Below are 20,237 nucleotides of genomic sequence, written 5' to 3'. Positions count from 1 at the left end.
GGCACGGCGCCCAGGCCCAGGGTTCAGGCCCGGGACCGCCACAAAGGGCAGGCTTTCCTGCCAGGCCTGTCCTGATTGTCCAGACATCCTGAAGGAGACCCACCCCCAGCCCTTCCCCGCCGTTCCTGCCCTCTCCCGTTCGCCAGCCGCGCGACAGTGTGGCCGTTTGTCTCTCCCACTGAAAAGCACGCCCCTGCCCCGTCCCTAGCAAGCACTGCATGTTCTTTCCTGTGATAGCCAAGACTGAGAACAAAATTTGAGACAGAAAGTTCTCAGCAGCTGTTTATTCAATAAAATAAATGAATACTGACTGTGGTCTAGAGAATACGTGACCCAGGAAGCGATCAGTGTTTTAACAAAGCTGGGATGTGACTGCGCAAACCTGTAACCTCAGCGTTTAGAAGGCTGAGGCAGCAGGACCCCTCCGTAACAAAAGAAAATGAGAAAAATAATTTAACAAGACGGAAGGAAACATAATCAACCAGAACATTTGCAGCTGTAACACAGGGGTTTTATCCAAATTCAAATAAAAACCAAACCTAAGGGTTTTCATTTAAATGTTTGAAGGCTGAACCTATAGAAGAGTAACTTCTCAAGGAGCTGTCTTGAGGATATATTCTATTATTACTGTTCTTTTTCGGCAGTACTGGAGTTTGAACTCAGCTTCTCACTTAACTAGACAAGCAGTGTACCACCTGGGGAATGCATAAAACCTTTCTTGCTTTGGTTACTTTTGAGATAAGGTTGAGCTTTTGGCCTGGGCCCACTTGGCCACAATCCTTTACATGGTAGCTTACACCACCACATCCAGCTTTGAATGCTGAATAGGGGTTTTGAGAACTTCTGCCTGTTCTGGCTTAAAACCTCCATCCTCCTGATCTCAGCCTCCTGAGCAGCTAGCATTACAAGTGTGAACCCAGCACCCAGTTTATTATTACTGTTCTTCAATTACTTCCATCTCAACAGTATGAAACTCATCTACATGATGCGTGTATTATACAAAATGCACAAAAAATACAGCTTCTCCCCATTTTAATCTGACATTTTTTCATCTGAGCGGATTCTCAGTTCACAGGAATCATTTAAGTACCACTTCATTGGGAATGGGAAGGTCACTGAGAGCAGCCAGGATGCTTGCAACCATATTTTCCATCATTTGTCGTCTGGCTTGGTGAGTGGCACTCCCAATATGAGGCGTCAGAATGACATTCTTCAGTTTCAACAAAGGATGCTCCCTGGAATACAGAGTGAGGAGAGCTGTTGGAAGCAGTTTGGCTTCATTTGCAGGAAACACCACCTTGAGACAGGGCAGGGTTCACTCACACGCAACTGCACCACCACTCATCCAACCCTCGTCTGGGAGACCTGGGATTTTTGGTTCTAAATGTGTACTCTAACTGCAAATAGACCATTAGCACAAGCAGCACTATCCATGGTGGTGATGAGACACACTGCCACCAAGACAGCATAGAGCTTTGGGTTGGTCTAGCCAGCAAAGGTGCTGGTCTGGCCATCATGGCACAAGCTAAATTCACTTTTAATAAGGAGTGGCATTGAGAAGGAAAACTCTCATTAACTAGAATTAGCTGATTAAAAGGAAACTCTCTTCCAAGAGAAAGGCAAGGGATAAAAAGTCAACCTGGCTGGCACTAGTGGCTCATATTTATAGTTCTTGTTACCCAGGAGGCTAAGATCTGGGGATCAGAGTTCAAAGCTAGCCCACATAGGAAAGTCCTTGAGACTCTTATCTGAAAAAGCAGAAGTGGAGCTGTGACTCAAGTGGTAAAGCACCAGCCCTGAGTGAAAAAGTCTAAGGGACAGTCCCCTGCCCTGAATTCAAGCCCTAGTCCATGCACACATGCCCACACACGCACACATGCATGCGCGCACATGCACACACACACACAGACACACAAATGTCTAGTTTACCTAGTGACAGAGCCAAGATTCTAATCCTAAAAGGTTGACTCACTAAAATCAAAACACAGCAAACTGGGGGGTGTAGCTAAGTATGTAGCATTTGCTATATACTGGTGCTATATATAGTGCCCTGGGATCCATCCCCAGCACCAAAAGAAGAAAGGCTGGTGTATGATTCAAGTAGTAGAGTTCTTGCCTTACAAGTACAGACCTTGAGTTCAAACATTACCATAAAAAGCCTACTTGGATCAAATTGTGTATGTGTGTGTATGTATGTGTTAGGATATGCCTGTAATACAAGGTCCTGAGCTCAAACTCCACACACACACACACACACAAACATCTTAAGTCTTCCTGGATCAAAGTGTGTGTGTGTGTGTGTGTGTGTGTGTGTGTGTGTGTGTGTGTGTTAGGATATGCCTGTAATACCAGGTCCTGAGCTCAAACTCCATTCCCCCCCCCCCCCCACACACACACATCTTAAGTCTTCCTGGATCAAAGTGTGTGTGTGGTGGTGGGGGGGGGGGGGGCGTAATATGCCTATAATCCCAGATAGGAGGAGCTGGGTGCAAGGCCAGCTCCAGGTAAAAGAGTTTCTATCTAAAAAATAACGGCAAAAATGGCTGGGGCTGAGCTGGGAAGGTGGCTCAGTGGTAGAGTGCTTGCCTCGCATGCACTTGTAGTTCAAGTGATAGAGCACTAGCCTTGAGCTGAAGAGCTGAGGGACAGCGCCCAGGCCCAGAGTTCAGGCCCCACGACTGACAAAAAAAACAAACAAACAAAAAATTGGCTGATTTAAGTGGTACAGTGTTTACATAACAAGTGCAAACCCCAGGAACGCTAAACAAACAAACCACAGAAAGACTGTATTTCCACAGGATCTTAATATCTAAAGCTATGTATTTGCATAGCTGTAGTCACAGAATATAGGAATATTTAGCATCAAACACAAGATGAAGAAGAAACACAGTAAAGACACGAAGGCTTGTGACAGAGAACTTCTAACTCCACCCTTAGGTGCCAGAACAGTGCGTGTGAGGCTGCTCTGACCCGAGAGTGAGAACCTGTGGGTGTGCTGTCTGGGGCTCTGAGCACCTGACACCTCACATCTCAGAGATGCTAACTAGTAGCAGGAAAGTCTGCTGCACCAGACAGGTGGGACGGCAGAGCCACTGTTCCTCAGTCCTAGGCTGCGGGGATGTGGCTCCTATGCCATCAGAAGCAGCTGTCCGACACCCTTTCGGCAGAGGAGACTTGGGCTTCACCTGGCCCTGTTACCTTGGCAGGGGTTCTGGGTATGTCACGTCTAGTGCTGCAGATTTAATGACCTCATTCTTCAGAGCTTCTGCCAGGGCATCGTGGTCAACTACCAGACCTGAATTGAAACACAACCCTGCTATCAAAACAAATGAAAGAACTTCTGGTCACAGTAGCTGTAGGTTCAAACACATCTTCATTTTCTTCCAGCAACATGACTCAAGATACCCAAGGTCTTTGGGCCTGGGAAGGTGGCTCAGTGCTAGAGTGCTTGCCTTGTATGCATGAGGCCCTGGGTTCGATTCCTCATCACCACATAAGCAGAAAAAGCCATAAGTGGTGCTGTGGCTCAAGTGGTAAAGTGCTCACCTTGAGCTGAAGAGCTGAGGGACAGCACCCAGGTCCAGAGTTCAGGCCCACGACCGACAAAAAAAAAAAAAGGGCTGGGAAGATGGCTCAGTGGTAGAGCGCTTGCCTTGCATGCAGGAAGCCCTGGGTTTGATTCCTCAGCACACATAAGCATAAAAACCTGGAAGTGGCGCTGTGGCTCAAGTGGTAGAGCGCTAGCCTTGAGCTGAAGAGCTGAGGGACAGCGCCCAGGCCCAGAGTTCAGGCCCCAGGACTGACAAAGAAAAAGAAAACAGAAAAAGAAAAAGAAATGCCAAAGGTAGAGCTGTATACTCCTCTGGCCTTGTTTCCCAGCCATGCTGTCTTCAGACAGAATGGTGCTGTACCTCTGCCAGTTTTTTTTGTTGTTGTTGTTGGTGGTGGTGGTGGTTGTGGGGCTTGAACTCAGGACCTGGGCACTGTCCCTGAACCTCTTTTGGTTAGGTTAGTGCTCTACTACTTGAGCCAGAGCGCCACTTCCAGTTTTTGAGTGGTTAACTGGAGATGAGTCTCATGGGGACTTTTCTGCTCAGGTTGGCTTTGAACTGCAATCCTCAGATCTCAGCCTCCTGAGTAGCTAGGATCACAGGCATACTGGTGCTCAGCGTACCTCTGCCAATGTTGATGAGCACGGCGCTTGGCTTCATCAGCAGCAGCTCCCGTCTCCCAATCAGTCCCTGGGTCTGGGGCGTCAGGCTCAAGACTAACATCACAAAGTCAGATTGCTGCAACAGGTCATCCAGCCTCTTACAGTAAGTAGCCCCAACTGCTTCTTCTTCCTCCATCTTCCTATGAGGAAAATCATGTTCTTCAGGATCAAAGATCAAAGTACATTATATGCATGTTTGAAAATATAACAATGAAAATTCTTTGTATAATAAATTTACACTAAAAGCCTAACACTGGAGGCTCACGCCTGTAATCCTAGCTACTCAGGAGGCTGAGATCTGAGGATCATAGTTTGAAGTCAGCCCAGGCAGGAGAAAGCCTGTGAGACTCTAATCTTCAATTAAGTACCCTGCACAAAGCCAGAAGTGGAGCTGACACTCAAGAGCACTAGCCTTGAACACAAAAAAGCTTAGGGACAGCCCCTGAGTTTAAACCATAGGACCAGCACACACAAAAATGAATTTATTCATGCTAATAAAGATAGTAAAAAAAAAAAAAAAAAGAAAGAAAAAGAAAATCACATCTTCATCATAAATTAATCTAGCCCTCACAGAAGGAGTCTGCTGGGGCCAGCGTCATCACACTGGGTAGGCTCCCTAGCTGGGACAGAAGGCCTGGATCAGCATTGGGAATTCTCAAAACCATAGCTCAACTCCTGTTTTCCCAGCATCCGTAGGATCTCCAGACTGCAGCCCCTTGAGCACAGGAACTTCTACCTCTGGCCTTTGAGTCCTGTGCCTGGATGGTACCCCAGTGTGTAGTATAGCAAGATCTGCTTCAAGCAGATAAGGGGCTAAGCAATATCAGAGTCTAAGCAATAACAGCAAATAAACAGGAAAGTCCTTAGAGTTGGACAGAAAGCAGAATCAGAGTCGATGAAGGCAGGATTGTGGTTTTTGGTTTTCGTCAAATCCTAACTCATGCTCTGGTCACCCCCAAGACAAGCTGATAACAGGAATCCTAAGGCCCAGGGGTTCACAGCATACGTGGGCAGCCATTTCTCTTGTAAGTATGAAACACAACATTATATGAAGTTTTTTTTGTCGTGGGGCTTGAACTCTGGGCCTGGGCGCTGTCCCTCAGCTCTTCAGCTCAAGGCGAGCGCTCTACCACTTAAACCACACGCCACTTCTGGTTTTCTGGTGGTTTGTTAGAGATAAGAGTCTCATAGACTTTCCTGCCCAGACTGGCTTTGAACTATGATCCTCTTATCTCAGCCTCCTGAGTAGCTAGGATTACAGGTGTGGGCCACCTGTGGCTGGCTGTTATTTTTTAAACTGTATTTTTAAAGTATTGACTGCATAGAAAATAAACATAAGACATATTTCATCTTAAAAATATTAGGCCGGGTACTAGTGGTTCATGCCTATAATCCTAGTTACTAAGAAGGTTGAGATCTGAGGACCATAGTTCAAAGCCAGCCTGGGCAGGAAAATCCATGAAATTCTTATCTCCAATTAGCCACCAGAAAACTGGAATTGGCACTGTGGCTCAAAGCGGTAGAGTACTAGCAAGGAGCAAAAACGCTCAAGGACAGCACCCAGGCCCTGAGTTCAAAACCTATAAACAACAAAAGGAGAAAAAAAAATTGTCTTGACGGAAGTGGCACTGTGGCTCAAGTGGTAGAGCGCTAGCCTTGAGCTGAAGAGCTGAGGGACAGCGCCCAGGCCCAGAGTTCAGGCCCCAGGACTGGACCCCCCAAAAAAACTCCAGGAAATGGAAATGAAGGTTTTTCTTTGTTGTTGTTGTTTTGACTTGTTTGTTCACTTATCTGTCTTTGAGGGGGCAAGGGGAGGGCACAGAAATGGTGAACAAATGCAGCAGTGGTAATCACTAAAAACTATGTTGAAAATGAACCATACAATTTGTGGGTGGGGATGGGAAGGAAAAACTGGGAGAAAACAAGGGAAGGGGTGACATTGTCCAAAAAGATATTCACTCTTTGTCTGACTTATGTAACTGTAACCCCTCTGTACATCACCTTCATAATAACAACAGAAATATTTTCCCAGGAAAAAAAGTAAGTCAGACCACATTTCTGGGAAATTGTCAAAATGCCTAGACTAATTCTCTACAAGTTCTTCTTTTTTTTTCTGTCGGTCGTGGGGCCTGAACTCTGGGCCTGGGCGCTGTCCCTCAGCTCTTCAGCCCACGGCTAGCACTCTACCACTTCAGCCACAGTGCCACTTCCGGTTTCCTGGTCGTTTACTGGAGATAAGAGTCTAACAGACCTTCCTGCCTGGGCTGGCTTTGAACCTTGATCCTCAGATCAGACTCCTAAGTAGCTAGGATTACATGCATGGGCCACCGGCACACACTACAAGTTCTTAGAAAAGAATACAGTTTCATAGAAGCTGAGTACAAACACTGGCCATGTGACCAAAGCCCTTGCTAAATCAATCCAGATTCTTTCTGAGTCTTACCTGCGGTTCCTGTTGTGATACAGAATCTTCATTTCAAATGCTCTGGCCCTTTGAGCAATCTTATAGCCAATGGTGCCCATGCCAACTATCCCCAGAGTGGCACCAGACACTTCTTGCCCCATCCAGTTTACACAGAATTCTTCTGTGCATGGTGAAACAGCCAGCTGGTGCCCTGAAATATGCAACAGAATGAACTGGGGAAATAGCACCAAAGCAAGAGGACTGTGGACAGAGAGCCAGGCTAGAGTCCTGCAGTCGTGTGCATTCTTGCCTTTCTCGGCTTTGGCTGAGAGGAATAAATAGGCGCTTCCTAAAACCAAAACCATACCCTTCTCAGAGGATGCTTTAAAACAGAAGGATTTCTGGTCTGGTGTTTGGGGTATATCTGCTGACCAGCCAGAAGTAAGAATAGTCTGGTTCTAGCGCCTTTTCTCAGACTCCATACCAGAGATACCTTTGGAAACACCTTTCAGAACGGTGGCTCCCAGAGGTCTAGTGGGGAATCCTCCTCTGTGTTTATTTATTCAGTTATTTTTTTGTTGGTTGTGGGGCTTGAACTCTGGGCCTGGGCACTGTCCCTGAGCTCTTTAGCTCAAGGTGAGCACTCTACCACTTGAGCCACAGCACCATTTCCGGTTTTCTGGTGGTTATTTGGAGATACGAGTCTCATGGACTTTCCTGTCTGGGCTGGCTCTGATTCATGATCCTCAGATCTCAGCTCCTGAGTAGCTAGGATGACAGGCATGAGCCACCGGCGCCCAGCTCTCCACTGTGTTGACAGTGACCTCCCCTCATATTTGTGAGCGACATTTAGTGGCAAAACCTACTGCTATCAGAGACTACTTTGTATAGAATTTCCCCTGCTCGGGGCTGGGAAGGTGGCTCAGTGGCAGAGCGCTTGCCTTGCATGCTCGAGGCCCTGGGTTCGACTCTTCAGCACCACATAAGCAAAAAGAAAAAAGCCGGAAGTGGCGCTGTGGCTCAAGTGGTAGAGCGCTAGCCTTGAGCTGAAGAGCTGAGGGACAGTGCCCAGGCCCAGAGTTCAGGCCCCACGACCGAACCCAAAAAAAAAAAAAAATTTCCCCCGCATCCTGGACTTTAGCAGTGATAGAAGCTGCACACAAATGGGAATGACTCCAACTCCTGGTAAAACAAAGATCTGCATGCCCATATAAAGAAGTCAGGACCAGAAAAAGACATGCTATTTGATGAGATGTTTGTGTACTTTAAAATTACTTTAACATGTATATTATTAAATACTTGCCGTCTGAATAGTGGAAAAACCCACAACAAGGCTTTTTACCTTCTACTACCCTGCGAGCTGAGGCCAGCAACAGGGCCATCCCCAGGTCTGCTGTGGGGCTGGATACTGCTCTTGGGGTGTTGGCCACCTTCACACCACAGCCAGTGATGAGCGGCAGGTCCAGGTGATCCAAACCTACACCAGCACTGGCAATAAGCTTCAGGGAAGGCAGGCTCAGGAGGAGCTCCCGGCTGATCACTGGACTTCCACCCCATATATATATAGCTTGGATCTTTTCCCTGAATTTGTTTTTGTTTTTCAAAAACTCTTTCATGGTAATGAGGGTGAAGTGCTTCTGCAGATCTCCAAGATGGTCCTCACATATGCCACGTGGCCCCGCAAGCCCTGACACCAACACTCCAGGCAATGCCAGGTCTCCTGCAGCCTGCAGAGCACAGGATACAACATCCACAGTCAAACAACAATCAGTGGGAATTCCACATGCTTGCTTACTCTCAGAGTCCCTAGATCTGGATTAGAACTTATCCATTTCCTAGATAAGCTCCTAAGAAACCTGAGAGGCACAGGCAGCCAGACCCCAAAACTGAGGTCTCACCATCTTCCCCTCCTGACACTTTACCCAGGTCTTTACTTCTGCCCTTGATCTGACCTTGGAGATGAGCTCCACGGACCCTCCTGGCAATCACACCTGGTTACACCGCCAAGAAAAGAGTGGCCGAACTCACTGACTCAAAGGGAGGGACTGCTTCTCACCCCTCAGCATCATCTTAGGTTTTTTTCATTCTCTTGTTTGATTTCCCTGTCTTTCTCTGTCTCTGTCCATCTCTATGGAGCAAGACTTTGAAGTGTGCAGAGGCTACCCTATGCAAGGCCTGTGCAGAGGTCCATATGGTGAAATGGAAGCCATTCTGAGGCCAGCCAACAGCTGTGTGGGCCTGGAGATGGGAGCAACTCTAGCCAACATCTATGTGAATTGCAGTCTCAAGACCCTGAGTCATAACCACCTGGTGAGCCTCTCCTGAATTCCAGATCTCAAGAACTGTAACGAACCGAGTGTTGGTGGCTCACACCTGTAATCCTAGCTACTCAGGAGGCTGAGATCTGAGGATCATGGTTCAAAGCCAGTCCAGGCAGGAAGGGCTGTAAGAATCTTATCTTCAATAAACCACTAGAAAACTGGAAGTAGCACTGTGGCTCACGTGGTACAGCGCTCACCTTGAGCTGAAGAGCGCAGGGACTGTACCCAGGCCCAGAGTTCAAGCCCCACAATCCACAAAAAAAAACAAAACAACAAACACAAAAAACACAAGCTGTGTGGTGACAAATATTTATTATTACCCAAACCACTAAGTTTTGAGATAATTTAGTATGCAACTGTAGAGGAGACAAAACTTCACCTCCATCTCCCATCTGAGCCAGAAATTAACTTTTTGTTGTTGTTGTTGTCAGTCAAGGCCTGAACTCTGGGCCTGGGCGCTGTCCCTCAGCTTTTCAGCTCAAGGTGAGTGCTCTACCACTTGAGCCACAGCACCACTTCCAGTTTTCTGGTGGTTAACTGGAGATACGAGTTTCTCAGACTTTCCTGCCCAGGCTGGCTTTGAACTATGATCTTTGGATCTCACCTCCTGAGGAGCTAGGATTACAGGAGTGAGCCACTGAGCCTAGCTAGAAATTAAGTCCAAGTTTTTCCCCAGCATGAAACATTCCCTAAAAAAAGTAGGACCCCGCACATAGAGAATCAGTCACAAACCTACAAAGGTGAACAGTAATTCATGAGTTGTGGTAAGACCAGAGTTGGGCCAGGGCAGTCAGTTCATAGTGTCTGACAGCAAAGAGTGTAATTCTCAATAGCTCATAATGTTGAATAGCTTACTTGTAAAGACAGAAAAGAAGGAACAAGTATATGTGTTTCTATCTCAACAATCCTCTCAATCACTAATCATCATTACTCAAATGAAAGATTGTGTTTGAACTGATCAAAGATATTCTGTCTCCCTAAGGGCTCTTTCCTTTTACCTGGGTGAAAGTGGAAGTTATGGAAATTGGTCTTCTGTTGGGCCAATGCAGATTTCAAAGCCTTCTCAAACTTTTCAAAGCTTTAACAAGAAAGACTTACCAAAGACAACAATGTAAAAATACTTAACAAAAAACCCTTAAATCAATAAACCTAATATAGCACATTGACAGGGCCAATCATATGATCATCTCAATAGATGCAGAAAAAGCTTTTTACAAAATCCAATATCCTTTTATGATAAAAAATCTGAAAAAGCTAGGAATAGAAGGAACATACTTCAACATAATAAATGCTATGTATGACAAACCTACAGTCAGTATCATATAAATGAAAAATTAAAGCCATTTCCTCTAAAATAAAGTACAAGACAAGATGTCTACTCTCTCCACTCCTTTTTTTTTTTTTTGGGGGGGGGGGTCTGGTCGTGGGGCCCGAACTCTGGGCCTGGGCGCTGTCCCTCAGCTCTTCAGCTCAAGGCTAGCGCTCTACCACTTGAGCCACAGCGCCACTTCTGGCTTTTTTCTTTTTGCTTATGTGGTGCTGAGGAATCGAACCCAGGGCCTCATGCATACAAGGGAAGCGCTCTACCACTGAGCCACCTTCCCAGCCCCTCTCCACTTCTTTTTAAATAAATTAGAATTCCTAGGGCTGGGAAGGTGGCTCAGTGGCAGAGCACTTGCCTTGCATGCCTGAGGCCCTGGGTTTGATTCCTCAGCACCATATAAGCAAAAAGAAAAAAAGCCGAAAGTGTCGCTGTGGCTCAAGTGGTAGAGCGCTAGCCTTGAGCTGAAGAGCTGAGGGACAGCGCCCAGGCCCAGAGTTCAGGCCCCACGACTGGACCCAAAAAATAAATAAATAAATAAATAAATAAATTAGAATTCCTAGACAGAGCAGTAAGGGAAGAGAAGACATAAAAAGGATCCAAATATGGAAAGAAGTAAAACTATCCCTATTTGCAGATGACATAATCCTGCATCTAAATCTTAGAAGGCCGGGCACTGGAGGTTCACGCCTGTAATCCTAGCTACTCAGGAGGCTGAGATCTGAAGATCATGGTTCAAAGCCAGCCTGGGCAAGAAAGTCCATGAGACTTATCTCCAAATAACTACCAGAAAACTAGAAATGGTGCTGTGGCTCAAGTGGCAGAGTGCTTGCCTTGAGCTGAAGAGCTCAGGGACAGCACCAGAACCAGGCCCAGAGTTCAAGCCCCACGACACACACACACACACAAACAACACACACATACACACACACAAATGTCTAAGTGAGATCCAGTCACAGAACGTCCAGTGTTTGCCTGGGCTGGTTTTGAAACACAAGGCTGAGTGGCTGGGATTCCTGGAGTAAACCACCAGTGCCCAGCCCTGAACCCTGAGCACAGAAACGTAGGGGGAGAGAGGTAGGCAAGGGCTGCACCCCAAAACTGGAAATAGTGCTGTGGCTCAAGTGGTAGAGCACTAGCCTTGAGCTGAAGAGCTGAGAGACAGTGCTCAGGCCCAGAGTGCAAGCCCCATAACCCACAAAAAATAAATTAAAAAACATAAAGAATCCTAGAGGGGCTGAGAAGGTGGCTTAGTGGTAGAGTGCTTGCCTAGCATGCATGAAGTCCTGGATTCGATTCCTCAGCACCACATAAACAGAAAAAGCTCTGAGCTACTCAGGAGGCAGAGACCTGAGGATCATGGTTCAAACCTAGCCCAGGCAATAAAGTCCTATGAGACTCTTATCTCCAATTAACCATCATAAAAATGTAAGTGGAGCAGTGGCTCAAAGTGGTAAAGTGCTAGCCTTGAGCAACAGAGCTTAGAGACAGCACCCAGGCCTCGAATTCAAGCTCCATGACCACTACCACCACCAACAAAAACACAACCAAAGTTTAGTTTGATCCAGTGGTATTATTCTTGGATATCTATCCTGCATATTATAAGTAGAGAAACTTGCACATTCAAGTTCATTGCTACACTATTCACAATAGCCAAGTTATGGAAACAGCCTAGATGTCCTACAATGGATGAATAGATCAAGAAACAAAAATATATATATATATATATATATATATACTCATCTATCAGAAAGAATATTTACAGGGAAATGGATGGACCTAGAAAAAATTAAGTTAGGTGAAGCAAGCCAGGCTCAGAGAGACAAACAGCATGTTTTCTCTCATATGTGGAAGTTAAATCTAAAGTAAAACATCCATGATGATATATTCAGGATTTTATGTGCATACACAGACAGACTGACTAAAGGATGGTATACTTGGGGAGGAATCCAGGGGTCGAGCTCCTCTAAATAACTGAGAACCCTTTAACAGAATGACTGCCAGGAAGCTGAAACATGTTGGTGTGGGCAAGAAGGGGGCACAGGAAGGAAGGAAGGGTGAGCAAATGCAGTCAGCATTCTATTCCATGAACATTATGCACAGAATGAACTACATCATTCCAGGACAGGGGTGGGAAGGGGAAAATGGGGAACAGTGCTGGATGGGGTAATGATCAAGATGCATTGTATTTATAACCTCTTATGGAATTGAAACTTCTTTGTACAACTACTGAATAATAAAATAAAAATTAAAAAAAAACTTTCAATAGAATATTTCCAGGGGGGAGAGAAGAGGAAAGGGAGGCAGAAAGGTATTGGGGGGGGGGGGGCAGAAAGCGAGGGAGTGAGAATGGCTGGGAACCAGAGAGCATTCAGTAAGGTTTGCTTGAATTTCCTCCTGGTCACTTCATGAGAAACTTTTCTTTTTATATGTAGCCCAGGCAGGCCTGGGGGTGAAGGTCCTCCCACCTCTGCTTCTGTAGTGCTGGCATTATGAATCTACCACCATGTCCTTGTAGAGAGGACGTTTTTACATACGAATTTCATCTGTTGTTTTTAAGGCCAGGAATTTTTTTTTTTTTGCACCAATTAGTTTGTGTGTATGGGTGAGTTTGTGTGTGTGTGTGTGTACACCTGCATGCACCAATCATGGTGATTAAACTTAGGTTCTAAGTGCCATTCTTGAGCTTTTTTCTCAAGGCTCTTTTTTTTTTTTTTTTTGTCGGTTGTAGGGCTTGAACTCTGGGCCTCAGCTGTCCCTCAGCTCTTCAGCTCAAGGCTAGTGTTCTACCACTTGAGCTGCAACGCCACTTTTGGCTTTTTCTATTTATGTGGTGCTAAGGAATTGAACCCAGGGCCTCATGCATTCAAGGCAAGTATGTACCACTGAGCCACCTTCCCAACCCCAAGGCTAACTCTTTACCAGTCAAGCCACAGCTCCACTTCTGGCTTTTCAGTGGTTAACTGGAGATAAAAGTCTCACAGACATTCCTCCCAGGCTGCATTTCAACCTCACTGTCAAATCTCATCCTCCTGAGTAGCCACCAGTGCTGGCTTGCTTCTGTGTTTCTGATTACCCCCAGCACTGATTGAAGGGTGGGTGACATGTGCACACCACGGTCACTGCCAGGCCAGGGACACCACTCCCATCACACTGTGAATGCCAGTATCTGTTTCCTTGCATACCTGCAGCATGGTCACATGTCAATATCTACAGATTGTCCAAAGTTAAGAGCGTCAACCGTGTTTTGGTGTCTCATGCGGTTCAAAGCCAGAGAGAGAGATAGAGAGAGTGTCAGGCCCAGAGGGGAGAAATAATACTATGTGAACACTGCCCCTGGGCCCAAACCACCCCACCTCTTGCTTATTATCTCCACAGGCAACAGACTTTGACCTATTGCAACCACAGACTAGAAAAGGAGCTGAGAGCAGGCCAACAATGCCTGTGAAAAATGCCCCCAAAGCACCATCCATGGAGGGCCAGCTCTGACCTGGGGGCTGCTACCACTGTCCCCTGGACTCAGCCTTGAGTCCCCTTCCTTCACAACACCTGACACCTCCTAGTATCTCATTTCCTTCTCTTCCCTAATCTTTGCATAATGAGACCAAGAGGACAAGTATCCTGCTCTGGGCAGTGTGAACACTACTGAAAGGAAACTCAATTGACCTCTTGCATTTCATAAGATACAAAATGATAAAGCAGCCGGGCGCTGGTGGCTCACGCCTGTAATCCTAGCTACTCAGGAGGCTGAGATCTGAGGATCGCGGTTCAAAGCCAGCCTGGGCAGGAGAGACCGTGAGACTCCTATCTCCAATAAACCACCAGAAAACCGGAAGTGGCGCTGTAGCTCAAGTGGTAGAGCGCTCGCCTTGAGCTGAAGAGCTGAGGGACAGCGCCCAGGCCCAGAGTTCAAGCCCCACGACCGACAAAAAAAAAATGATAAAGCACCCATTTGAAACAATAAAAATTTTGAAAAAATTAGAATTTCTACAGCTTTGGCTTTGCCTCGCATAAATAGCTCAGGCTTAACATTTTTTGACTGCTATATGCACTATCCTCATGCTATTTAACTTGATTGTTCAAATAGTTAAAAATGAGGGTTTTTTTTCCCTTGTATTACTTACTTCATTTATTTTTAAAACACACTTACCTTTTCTGACATTGCATTAAATGGACTCAAGACTCTAAATTCAGGATTTTCTTCTCTTAAAGCACCTTGAAAATTGAATACAGAAAGAAAAACAAAGTGAATTCCAACAGTTTCTTTCAAAGGAAAGTCAAGTAAGTGTTCTGGCAGTTGATTGCTGGCCAGGGAGAGGTGTGGCTCTATAGACCTTTCAGCCCAGAGCAGAAAGACTTTTTTGTCAGTCATGGGACCTGAACTCAGGGCCTGGGTGCTGTCCCTCAGCTCTTCAGCTAAAGGCTAGTGCTCTACCACTTGAGCCACAGCACCATTCTCACTTTTTCTGCTTTTGTGGTGGTGAGGAATCGAACCCAGGGCCTCTTGCATGCAAGGAAGTACTCTATCACTGAGCCACCTTCCCAGCCCCTGTAAAGACTATTTTGGGGGGGGGGGTGAGGGGTCTAGTCATGGGGCCTGAACTCTCAGCCTGGGTGCTGTCCCTCAGCTCTTCAGCTCAAGGCTAGCACTCTACCACTTGAGCCAAAGCACCACTTCTGGCTTTTTTCTTTTTGCTTATGGGGTGCTGAGGAATCTAACTCAGGGCCTCATGCATGCAAGGCAAGCGCTCTACCACTGAGCCACCTTCCCAGCCTCTGTAAAGACTATTTTTAAGCCCATAATCCGGAAGGTTGAGACAGGAGGATTGGATTGGGAGTTCAAGGTCGGCTACTAAGATCAGAAACAAGTGCTCTAGCTACTTCTGTTCACAATTGTATAGGATACTTTAGCCAAGGCACTTAGGCAAAATTAATAAAGCAAAAGCAAAAGCCATCTAGAATGGAAAGGAAGAAGTAATACTCTATTTGAGATGGCATGATCATATGTGTAGAAAAGATCATAAGGAATCAGCTACAAAACCACTCACAGTAATAAGTGACTCATCAGGGTTGCAGGGTGAAAGAACAGTGTACAAAATTTATATATTTTTTTTCTTTTGTAGTACAGGGTCTTGTGTACATTAGGCAAGCACTCTACCACTGTGCTACATCTCCACTCTTAATTGTATATTTACATATTAGTTATAATCTAAAGATGAAATCTTTCATTTATTCTTTTTTTTTTTTGCCAGCCCTGGGTCTTGAACTCAGGGCCTGGACACTGTCCCTGAGCTTTTCTTGGTTCAAGACTAGTACTGTACCACTTGAGCCATAGCATAGCACCACTCCCGACTTTTTCTGTGTATGTGGTACTGAGGAATCGAATCCAGGGCTTCATGATACTTGGCAAGCACTCTACCACTAAGCCACCTTCCCAGCCCCTTATTTTTTAAAAAGGTAGAATTAGGACTGTGGTAGAGCATTTGCCTAGTAGGTGGAAGGTCCTGAGTTCAAACCCTAGTATTACAGTAAGTGGTAGAATTTTATTTAGTTGATTGTGGGGTTTGAGCTCAGGGCCTGGATGCTGCGCCGGTGCCTCTTCATGCTCAAGGCTATTGCTCTACCATTTGATCCACAGCACTTCTGGTTTTTGAGTGGTTCACTGGAGATAAATCTCAAGGGGACTTTTCTGCCTGGGCTGGATTTGAACCATGATCCTTAGATCTCAGCCTCCTGAGTAGCTAGGATTATAGTGAGCCACTGGCACCCAGCAATGGTAGACTATTTATTGTCATTTATACTCAGGTAACAGTTTGATATATATTTTCAGACTTCATGTTTTGTTTTTTTTTTGGGTCCGGTCGTGGGGCCTGAACTCTGGGCCTGGGCACTATCCCTCAGCTCTTCAGCTCAAGGCTAGCGCTCTACCACCTGAGCCACAGCGCCACTTCCGGCTTTTTTCTTTTTGCTTATGTGGTGCTGAGGAATCGAACCCAGGGCCTCAGGCATGCAAGGCAAGTGCTCTACCACTGAGCCACCTTCCCAGCCCCAGTCCTGGGGCTCTCCATTCTCATTTGGCTTTTTCATTCATTGCTGGCATTCTATAACTTGAGCCATGCCTCCAGTTCAGCATTTTTTGCTAGCTAATTGGAGATAAAGTCTTGTGAACTTTCCTGCCTGGGCTGGCTTTAAACCAAAATCTTCAGATCTCAGCATTCCAAGTAGCTAAGATGATAGGCATGTACTACTGGGTTACAAATTTTAAATAGCTGCCAACCAGTTTTGTGTGTGTGTTTAGTAACCAACTTATTAGTGGTGGCTTCAAGTTTCTTTTCTGAAGGATAGAGAAAAGAGAAAGATTTATTCCATTGCAGCTATGAGAAGACAGCTCTTCAGTAAGTACTTCTTCCACTGCCTTCAGGGATACAGAATTGGCTCCAGTTAAATAGGGAGCACGGGCTGCTGAGGGGAGGAAGGTCTGCATAGTTAAAAGTTTTAAGTCACAAGTGTGTCCTGGTTTCACCATTAGCTCAGTCTTGGTTCTTAGAGAATTTGTTACCTTTGGGATAGGAACAGGGACTTAAAAGGTTTTTTTTTAATAAGTTTTTTATTGTGAAAATACTGTACAGAGGGGTTACAGTTACATGAGCAAGATAATGAGTCCATTTCTTATCAAGCATTGTTTCTTCCTCCTTTGTTTTTCCCCTACCATCCCTTCCCTCCCACCTCCACTCCCCGCCCACCCCCTCGATAAGTTTCTTTTTAATAGGTTCATAAAATTCACCTATGAGGAGTTTTGGCCTATAAACAGGAACCTGGAGTTCAATATTATTCTCCAATTAGACTTGTTTTATAAGAAGAACAATTTTTTTTTGTTTTTGGGTCCGGTCGTGGGGCCTGAACTCTGGGCCTGGGCACTGTCCCTCAGCTCTTCAGCTCAAGGCTAGCACTCTACCACTTGAGCCACAGGGCCACTTCTGGCTTTTTTCTTTTTGCTTATGTGGTGCTGAGGAATTGAACCCAGGGCCTCAGGCATGCAAGGCAAGCGCTCTACCACTGAACTACCTTCCCAGCCCAACAAGAACAATTGTATAAAACCCTTATGTCCACTTTTTATGGCATTGTACCAACTGCAAAGCAATGAGGATACATTAAAATATGATTTTTTATAGAAGACCTCACATTATACTGTAAATGTACTAGTCCCCTATTAATGAACAGGTCATAATAGAACTAGTGGACACCAAGGCAAACATAACAATTCCAAACACAGAGGATAACAGCTACAGATAAATACAAAAGTAGAACAAAACATGTACAAAAACCCAGGTTTACCTGGGAGTACATTGTTTCTATTTCTCCCCAGGAAGAAAGTGTGCTGTGGGTAGATATGCTCTTAGGGTACAACCTGCATGTCCTAATTGGGTGTACCCTGTGTCTGAGATAAGGTAGGTAGACTGTAAAACCTGGCTGGGTGACAATGCTCACCCCACACAGGGAGGTTAATACCAAAAAAATACAAACTACTAAGGAGATATAAAAATATTACAGCCAATATAAAAAATAGCTGCAGAAGTAGCAAGCTACTTAAAGCAACAGCTAAAGATTTTAAATAAAGTGACATCCATTGTTTCTTTAAATGTTTTCAAAGCCATCAGGTTGTTAACTGAAGCCCATTTCAGGCATGGGACACGGTCCTGTAAGCTGTCGGCCACGAGGCTGCTCAGACTATACCATATAGGATATAGCCCGTGTGGATGCAGATGGCTGCATGCCAGAATGATTAATTCCCACTGCTGAAGACACCACAGGCTTTCATTCCAGCATACAAAGTAATCCAGGTGGGGTTAAACTGGAAGCTTCCTCCTTAGTGGCTAGTATATTCATCGTGCTGGGGACACCGTGCATGCTACTAGTGAGACTGTTGTCCATGGTCCTGCATATACCCAAGAGTGCAAAAGTGTCACAATTAAGTATAGGAGCAACCACCTTATAGTCAAATTGGATCACAGGGCTGTTCCATGGAAAGGGGCTCATTTGTTGCTATAAGACAGAAAGAAATTTTTTGACTAAAACTCATGGGCCCCAGTGAAAAAGGCACGGCCATTATTGGTCTCAGGACCAGTTCATGTTACCTGGAATAGACAGCAAAGGCCTTTCAAGAGCACATTCCCCAAGTTGCCTAACACAGTCTTACCACTTGCCATGGGATGATGGCTCAGGATATTCAAGTACACTTAAAGGAGCAGGGACAAGGTTACTGCTGACACCAGGGACAGTTGAAGGAAACTGGCAGCAAGTGACAACAAACCCAACGGTGTGTGTGTATGTGGGGGGGGGGGGGGGTGAGTTCAACTCCCTACACAGCAAGACAAAGTAGGTATCTATAGCTAAAGAGCAAGGAAGGGATCTACTGATGGAAAAATGCCTAGGAGATCACATCAGGGAAAGAGAGTTTAATGAGAATGGGCCAGGGAGACCAGACATCTCCAGCAATCCTGCAGGATCCTCGAGGAAGAGAAGTCTGCTCAGGGAGCCAGGATGATTCTAGCTGCCCTACAGCGTTTTCACTACAAACCAGGTTTTATAGGGAAGTGTACAGAAAGGCCTAGGAGTAGACTCAGGAGCCTGACTAAAGTTTGGTCATGGAATCTCATATAACAAAAATAAGGAATCTAAAAAGAAAGAAAGAAAACAGAAGCCACAAAGGGGAGCAAAAGTAAAGTGGGGGTTTTGATGGTCCAGGCCTGACAGATCAGAGAGCTGGAGGCCAGACTGGGCATACAACGTCTCACTAGAAACAACGTTTTAAAAAGAAAACGAAACAACTAGTTGAGATAGACTATTGGGGACCTTGGACTTGTGTCTTAGCTTGGAACAGGAACACTGGTGCTAAGGAACTGCTAACAGCTGTCTGAGAACAGGGCACACAGACGGGCTGTCCACGAGCAGCGGGCCGGGGTCCCCGTGGGCCAGCTTCCTGGGGCTCGGGGTGGAGGCCGGGGTCTCTGCCGCCGGTCCCGGGGGTCGGGATGCAGGGCCGGAGGCTTGGCCCCTGTCCCGGGGTCGGGGTGGAGGCCCGGGGTCGGGGTGCAGGCCCGAGGGTCGGGGTGGAGGCCGGGTGTCGGGTGCAGGCCCGGGGTGGGGGTGGAGGCCCGGGGTGGGGGTGCAGGCCCGGGGTCGGGGTGGAGGCCCGGGGTTGTGGTGCAAGCCCGGGGTCGGAGTGGAGGCCCGGGGTGGGGGTGGAGGCCCGGGGTCGGGGTGGAGGCCCGGGGTCGGGGTGGAGGCCCGGGGTGGGGGTGCAGGCCCGGGGTGGGGGTGGAGGCCCGGGGTGGGGGTGGAGGCCCGGGGTCGGGGTGCAGGCCCGGGGTGGGGGTGGAGGCCCGGGGTGGGGGTGCAGGCCCGGGGTGGGGGTGGAGGCCCGGGGTGGGGGTGGAGGCCCGGGGTGGGGGTGGAGGCCCGGGGTGGGGGTGCAGGCCCGGGGTGGGGGTGGAGGCCCGGGGTGGGGGTGGAGGCCCGGGGTGGGGGTGGAGGCCCGGGGTGGGGGTGCAGGCCCGGGGTGGGGGTGCAGGCCCGGGGTGGGGGTGGAGGCCCGGGGTGGGGGTGGAGGCCCGGGGTGGGGGTGGAGGCCCGGGGTCGGGGTGCAGGCCCGGGCCTCGACCCCGCCGCCGCCCTCCCGAAGGCCCGCCCCAGCCCGTCCGTCACCTGCGGCGGTGCAGCGGCTCCGCTGAGCCTCCGGGACTCCCGAGGCGCGCGAGGCGGGAGGCCGAGACCGGAGGGAGCAGGGCGGCGGCGGCGGAGGCGGCAGCGGCGGACCCGGTGAAGAGCCGCTTCTGGAGGAAACGCGGGCGCCGTGCGGCTGCGGGACTCCACCCGACGGCGCCGCGCGGCTGCGGGACTCCACCCGACGGCGCCGCGCGGCTGCGGGACTCCACCCGACGGCGCCTGCGCTCGCGGGGTCGTCAGCGCGCACGCGCG

The 20,237-nt window shown here is 47.5% G+C and overlaps 1 protein-coding gene across 2 annotated transcripts; it reads right to left on the bottom strand.

Moving 5' to 3' along the window:
• Positions 1–1,015: 1,015 nt before the first annotated feature.
• LOC122097759 (glyoxylate/hydroxypyruvate reductase B-like) lies at positions 1,016–20,191 on the bottom strand. Of its 2 annotated transcripts, XM_042668343.1 has the most exons (7): positions 19,965–20,191; positions 14,410–14,474; positions 7,960–8,344; positions 6,657–6,828; positions 4,175–4,353; positions 3,199–3,295; positions 1,016–1,235 (listed from the first exon to the last, which is right to left on the bottom strand). In XM_042668343.1, the coding sequence occupies exons 2-7, from the start codon at positions 14,419–14,421 to the stop codon at positions 1,079–1,081; spliced, it is 1,002 nt and encodes a 333-aa protein (XP_042524277.1). In that variant the 5' UTR covers positions 14,422–14,474; positions 19,965–20,191; the 3' UTR covers positions 1,016–1,078. The 2 variants fall into 2 exon arrangements, with proteins under 2 accessions (XP_042524277.1, XP_042524276.1); XM_042668342.1 differs by lacking the exon at positions 19,965–20,191 and having other exon boundaries at positions 7,921–8,344; positions 14,410–14,543.
• Positions 20,192–20,237: the final 46 nt, after the last annotated feature.

The sequence above is a fragment of the Dipodomys spectabilis genome, unplaced genomic scaffold (assembly GCF_019054845.1).
Source record: "Dipodomys spectabilis isolate Male_0828 unplaced genomic scaffold, ASM1905484v1 ptg000432l, whole genome shotgun sequence".
Classification (NCBI taxonomy): Eukaryota; Metazoa; Chordata; class Mammalia; order Rodentia; family Heteromyidae; genus Dipodomys; species Dipodomys spectabilis.
This window is presented reverse-complemented; position numbering and strand designations above follow the sequence as displayed.